Source organism: Trachypithecus francoisi, unplaced genomic scaffold (genome assembly GCF_009764315.1).
Source record: "Trachypithecus francoisi isolate TF-2019V2 unplaced genomic scaffold, Tfra_2.0 Lachesis_group11, whole genome shotgun sequence".
Taxonomy (NCBI): domain Eukaryota; kingdom Metazoa; phylum Chordata; class Mammalia; order Primates; family Cercopithecidae; genus Trachypithecus; species Trachypithecus francoisi.
The window spans coordinates 78,987,208-78,994,398 of NW_022681456.1; the positions used below are offsets into that span (position 1 = coordinate 78,987,208).

The window sequence follows — 7,191 nt, forward strand, 5'->3', positions numbered from 1 at the left end:
TTAAAAAAATTAGCTGGGTGTGCTGGTGTGTACCTGTAGTCCCAGCTGCTTGGGACGTTGAGGTGGGCGGATTGCTTGAGCTCAGGAGTTTAAGGCTGTGGTGACCCATGATTATGCCACTCCACTCCAGCCTCTGAGACATTGTCTTAAACATACATATATATACTATATAAAATATATAAAGAAATTCCAGAAAAGACAAAACAAGTCTATAGTGACAGAAAGAACACCAGCGAATACCTCAATCCAGTGACAGATGGGGTTAGAGGTGGGAGATGGAGAATGACTAGAAAGAGGCAAAGGAAACTATTTAATACATTGTAAATGTTTTCTATATTTTTACATGAATATGAATATTTGTCCAAATGCATTGTTTTATGTATGCTATTGTATAAAAGATATACTTAATTAATTTGGTAAAAATTCACACAAGCAGAATTGATTAGAAAGCTTTTAGTTTATGAATTATTTAAAATACATGAAAAGTTTCCCAAACTCAAATATAAGTAAATTATACCTTGAATTCATTTCATGGGTTACCATCACATGTAGATATCAGAGATTATAAGACAATATAAATAATTCGAACCAGGGCCTTAAGTTAAAGTATTTATTTATTTATTTTTGAGATGGAGTCTCTCTCTGTCACCCAGGTTGGAGTGCAATGGCACGATCTTAGCTCACTGCAACTTACACCTTCCATGTTCAAGTGATTTTCCTGCCTCAGCCACCCGAGTAGCTGGGACTACAGGCATATGTCACCACACCCGGCTAAGTTTTGTCTTTTTTAGTAGAGACAAAGTTTCACCATATCAGGCTGGTCTCAAACTCCTGACCTCAGAAGATCCACCCACCTCAGCCTCCCAAAGTGCTGGGATTACAGGCATGAGCCACTGCGCCTGGCCAAGTTAAATTATTTTTATCCCCCAAAACAACCAAAAATGTTTACAAATGTCATATTCTTAATATTCTTAATCATTGTAACTCTCCAGGTGAATCTTCTACAGTAGACTAATTTATTTGCCTATTTTATACTCTGATTACAGCATCCTGGAAACTTTAATTTTTTTCTTCATCTTTCAAGGTCCATCATAAGCAATGATTTCTTGGGGGGCTACTTTGATCTTTAAAATTAATCAGGTTTTCTACCTCGTTTTTATCACAGCATCAATTACATAATATAATAATTATCAGATTCTGTGTTTTTGACTGTTTTAGGAATGCAAAATACTTAAGAGCAGATACAATGCTTAGCAATTAACACACATGTTGAAGTAATTGTCTCAGTATATCTAGCAATATTCACTGGTACAAAACATTCAGTATATAAAACTATTATTTATGGAAGAGCGATTTCTAGGCATAGAGGAAATATTTTAGATTGAAGAAGGTAGTTTATCACTAGAGTGTAGGAAGATCTACTCAGAAAGAACAACACAGAGAGCTGCAGAGAACACAGAGATGCAGTAAACCTAATATGATATTATTCAAGTGGAGAAATGGAATAACTCTGAACTAAGGTAATTTATAGAAGATGCATTCAATTTTTCCATCCATGTTCCAACAGTGTATTATTTATATCCAAATTTCGTCTTGTTTCGAAAATAACAAAATCTTTGAAGCATATCCTTGAGAGCTTCTTTCACCTGCTGGTTCCTTAGAGTGTAAATGAAGGGGTTGAGTAAAGGGGCAACAGAGGTATTGAGTACAGCTACTCCTTTAGTTAAAGTCACCCTTTCTTTTGCTGATGGTTTCATATACACAAAGATACAACTCCCATAAGTAATAGAGACAACAATCATGTGTGAAGAACAAGTGGATAAAGCCTTGGTTTGTTGTTGAACAGAAGGGAATTTTAGAACAGTTTTGATGATGTATGTGTAGGAGAAGATCACTAACAACAACGTGATGATGAGTGTCAGCACAGCTAAGACAAAAGCCATTAATTCTATAAAACGTGTATCTGAGCAAGAAATCTGTAGAATAGGAGAAGTGTCACATAAGAAGTGATCAATAGTTTTGGAAGCACAGAAATCCAGCTTGAGTCCCAAGACCAAAGGGGGAAAGATGATTAGGAATCCAGTTACCCAAGAGATGAGTACAAGTTGGTAGCACACTTTGCTGCTCATAATGATTGGATAATGCAGTGGTTTGCAGATGGCAATGTAGCGGTCATAGGACATGGCAGCCAAGAGGTAAAACTCAGTAACTCCTAATAAAAGAAAGAAGAATAATTGAGTTGCACAAGCATTGTAGGAAATTGTCTTGTCTCCAGTCAGAATGCTTGTCAAGAATCGTGGAATGCAAACAGTTGTGAATGAAATTTCTAAGAAGGAGAAATTTTGGAGGAAGAAATACATTGGAGTCTTGAGCCGTGGATCCAGCAGGGTGAGGAGAATGATGGTTAAGTTCCCCATCAGGCTCAGGATATAGTTACAAAATAGAAACAGAAAAATCACAATCTGTAGTAGAGGGTCATTTGTCAGTCCAAGCAGAGTGAACACTATCTCCATTGATTGGTTCTTCATTTTTCTTTTGTCCTGTGAAATCTGCAGAAAATAAAAACTAATATCACAAGTAAGAAAATACATTACTTCATTCTCAGCCCTAGAAAGTTTCACATTTAGAAAGTTATCCATGTGCAAATATTTTCACAAGTCAACTTAGATTTCATAAAAATGAACACATCCACCAATTCATCAGTCATGTTTATAAGAATGTTAAAAGATCCTTCTCTTGTCCAGAGTTAAATAAGTCCTACTTGCCACATTACTGAAAGCTTTTCACTCATTTGAAATAAGTTTCCTACTTTGGTTAGTGTTAACTTTTGATTCATCTTTCAAGCACTTTATCCCAAAAGGCAGTTTAAATATTTAGTAGTTTGAATTTCTGAATTTAGCTAACATCTCAAGTAACTTGTTACTTAAGAGAGTCTTTTATTCATCATCACGTTCCATTTCATATTTATTCATTGATATATATTTATCCATCATCAAGTTCAATTTTATATTTTATTTACTTAGTTTTTGTGTTTACGTTCCTACAGTTTTTCTAGCTCCACTTAGGTGCCTATTCGTACATTATCAATTGCCTTTAGATTCACCACTTTTCCGGTAAGTCATTAACAGTGCCTCAGTGCCTCAATTCTATATGACTGAAATATATCAAACAGAAAAACTAAAATTGGTCTTTCTATGTTTTATCTTCCATTTTTCTTTAATCTGTTTATAATGGTTTCATATTTCTTTCTTTTGCAAATACAGTAAGAAGCTATATATTGCTTTATTTTAAATGTAAAATGATTTTAAGTACTAGTTGCAGGTCTTCTTACTGACTAGTATTGCAGTTACATTCCGTAGTAACTGATTATAATTTATTTTTAGTTAATTATTTTTGCTAAAGAAAGGCTGTTTCGTCTTAGTCAATTTTCAGAATTCTCAGACAATATTCAAAAGGGCGTTTTTTCCATTTTCTGGCTTCCTTTTATAACATACAGGCTATAATAAAAAAATCAAATATCATGAAGTTATTTTTTCTTTTTGATTAAAATATTTAAATATTTCTCTGCTTTTCTACAAAGCTTAATATTCTTTTATTTATATATATTCATTTTAAAATTACTGAATCTTTGTAAAACCTTCATTTTTAATTAATGAATCCCTAGAATCTTTGTTTTAAACAGTGATTGCTCTCTAGTAATCTTAATTTGTGTATCTTTCATAAATAATAAGTTAATGCATGCATAATAGTACTTGCAACATCAAAATATTTCTATTTTTGTTATCTCTTGGGATTTTCATTAGTCACTCCTTTTCTAGTATAATAAGATCTACGTGTAGTTTATGTGTATATGTATTATAATACATATATTACATATAACTACATATTATTACATGTAATGTAATAAATATAAATTTACCTTTTCATGTATTATCTGTGAAATTTTTATGATGTGGTAGACTAAATATAATTAGTGAAGACTTTTAAAAAATTTCATCATTGTTCTACTGATCAAAATCTGGGCTTTGTTAAACAAAATAGCTGTCTTTAATCTTAAACTGGATGTAAATGTGTTTGTAGATTTTCTCAACATGGAAATAGCTGCTTTCTAATTTCCCTCTATGATTCATTCAATGCAACTACAAGCTCATAGAGATAGATTAAAAAATGAATTAGAGTAACAAACCTGCACATTCTGCACATGTACCCCAGAACTTAAAATAAAAGCTGAAGAAAAAAAAATTAGACTCATTCGTATATTTAAAAAATGCATTCTATTACATTGTATATAACATATATAAGAGATAAAAATATGAAAACATAAATGAAGTAAAAATTTCTTCTATATAATAGAAATATATATTAGGAATTTGTAATATATCTATAAATATGTATAATAATATATAATATATATATTAGAAAGTTTCACTTCTTCATCAGAAGGAATAAAGCAAATAGGACAATTTAAGGGCAAATTTAATTCCCCGACATGGATTCCCAAAGTTTTGCCCTAACTTTTGTTGCACGAAAAGGTAAGTTAAAAATGGTCTTACCTTACACAGGGTATATTGGATTTGTTTTTATATTATGGTACATGGTAGAACGCAAAGGCTAACTAAATTGAGGGAACTTATAATCATTTCAATACATCATTCCATTATTAAAGAGATATTAAATAACAGGTTTTCTTCAGAAGGATCCATGTAGAGATAAAATGAGAGAATATTTTGTTTAAATATTTTCCACTTTTACTTAAGTTCATATTCACTACACATCTCAGACACACACACAAAAAATTCTAATGCATCTCTATCATTCTCTACAGTCTGGTTAAATTTCTAAAAGTTTTCAACAATACTTAACTAGACTCGTTACACCAAAGATGAAAGCCTAGGAAAAAGAACAGATTTTAAGTAGAGAAAAGTCACTTATCCCATTATTCTAATTAGGCTAGAGTTACAGATTTATCTTTTTGCTCAGTAAATACACAAGGGAATCTATTGAAACTACAAAACAAAAGAAAATAGAGAAAAAATTCCTTAGAGACTGCTGTTCAAAAAGTTTATTTATGCATATAACAATCTATACTGTCTGTTTTTAAAATCTAGGCAATATGCAACAAAACATTAATTGTTCTCACTCATAAGGCAACGTGAGAAAATCCACTGGGATAGTTTTTTCAAACAAACAAAAAAACCTTTCTGTTACTTTCACTAAAAAAAAAAAAAAGAAACTCAAAACAAGTGTACAGCAAGCTTGAATATTGCCAAACAAATTCAAACTTAAAATGAGGTTTCAATTGTGTACTGGTAGGACACTGGGTATGCAAGGGTAATTGGTTTGATTATTTTTAAAAGTGTGCTTTTTATAAATTTGGAAAAAATCAATAGTATTGCATTTGGTTTGCGACATGCAGGTGCAGGATAATTTGAATATCTGAAGCCCGTGAATCGTGTTAATATAACGACTATACTCAAAATGAGTAAAAAGGATTGGTCGTGTATATTGTCTTTGTAACCAAGCTCTAAAAGGTGTTAAACAAAGCCCTCTCTAAGGACCACGAAACATAACTCAAAACAAATGTCATCGAAAACAAATCCAAATGACTAGTTACTAATGTTTAGACATGAAAAAAAATGCTCACTGTCATCTATTCTTAAGAAAGTGTCAGGTCTACTGTAGGAATTCAGAGTTGAAAAACAGGCCATACCTACTACTCTTACACATGAAATACATCAGAATAATTCCTTGGGAAAACAAAAATAAAAACAAATTTCTTCTTTCTTAACTAATTTGTCTTTGAATATTTGTCAAAAAATCAGTTATCTATACATAATAGGTGTGCTGTATTTCTATACTCTATTTTGTTCCATTGAGCTACTTGTTTAAACTAGGGCAATGCTACATTGTACCATTATTCCAAGTATTAAAATCAGATAGTTTTAATGTTCCAACTTTATTATTTTCTTCCAAAGATGTTTGACAATTCCAGGTCTTTTGCACATTTCCATATGAATTTAAGAATCAATTTGTCAACTTCTCCAAAAAAAAGCCCCAGGAATTTTGACTTGATATTGCATTGAACCTATATATCAATTTCAGAAGAATAGACAAGTGAAGAATATTCAGCATTTTGACCCATGAACACACTGTATCTCTTCATTTTTAAAGATCTTCTTAATTTATTTTGACAATGTTGTATAGTTTTCAGTGTACACATCATACATATCTTTTGTCAAATTTGTCTCTAAATATGTAGGGTTTTAAAATTTAAGATGGTATTTGACTTTTGTTTTAATTTAGAGTATGCAGGAATATGATTAATTTTTGGATTGATACTATATCCTACAAACTCTCTATACTCATTTACTAAATCTAGTACAATTTTTGTAGATTTCATTGGATTTTCTACTTTCATGATGATGCTGTCTGCAAATCAAGATAGTTTTATTTCTTATTTTTCAATCTGGCTATCTTTTATTTATTTTTCTAGACTTATTTCAGGGACTAGAACTCCCAGAATCATGTTGAATAGAAATGAGGAGAGTGAATAGCCTTGTCTTTTTCCTGATCTTAGTGGGAAAGCTATCAGGGTTTTTGTTTTGTTTTGTATTTTAAGACACGTTCTCTTTGTCACCCACAGTGGAGTGCAGTAGTGTGATCATGGCTTGGCTCACTGCAGCCTCGACTTCCTGGACTAAAGTGATCCTCCTACCTCAGCCTCCCAAGTAGCTGAGACCACAGGAGCATGCTACCATGCCAGGTTAATTTGGTGTTTATTATTTGTAGAGATGGGAGTCTCTCTATGTTGCCCAGACTGGTCTCAAACTCCTGGGCTCAAGCAGTCATCCTGCCTTGGCTTTCCAAAGTGCTGGGATTGCAGGCATGAGGCACCATGCCTGGCCACATTCAGTTTTTTGGTTTCAGTGTTAGCTGTAGATTATTTGGTCGCCCTTCATCAAATTGCAGCAGTTCCCTTCTAGGCCTAGCTTGCTTGGAGTTTTTCTTAGCAATAAATTTTGAATTTTATCAAATTATTTATCTATGTTTAAATAAATTTTTAGTTTTTTTAACACACAGTAAATTGCATTAGTTTTTTCCTAATGTTAAACAGTGCATTCTTGAGATAAAACTCACTTTGTTCATTATATATTATCATTTTATTTATTAATATTATTAAATACATTTTGA

The 7,191-nt window shown here is 32.1% G+C and overlaps 1 protein-coding gene across 1 annotated transcript; it reads right to left on the reverse strand.

The window, feature by feature from the left end:
• Positions 1-1,571: 1,571 nt before the first annotated feature.
• On the reverse strand, positions 1,572-2,528 carry LOC117091058 (olfactory receptor 6C6-like). Its single transcript, XM_033223535.1, has one exon. It carries the CDS (start codon positions 2,526-2,528, stop codon positions 1,572-1,574), a length of 957 nt encoding a protein of 318 aa, XP_033079426.1.
• Positions 2,529-7,191: the final 4,663 nt, after the last annotated feature.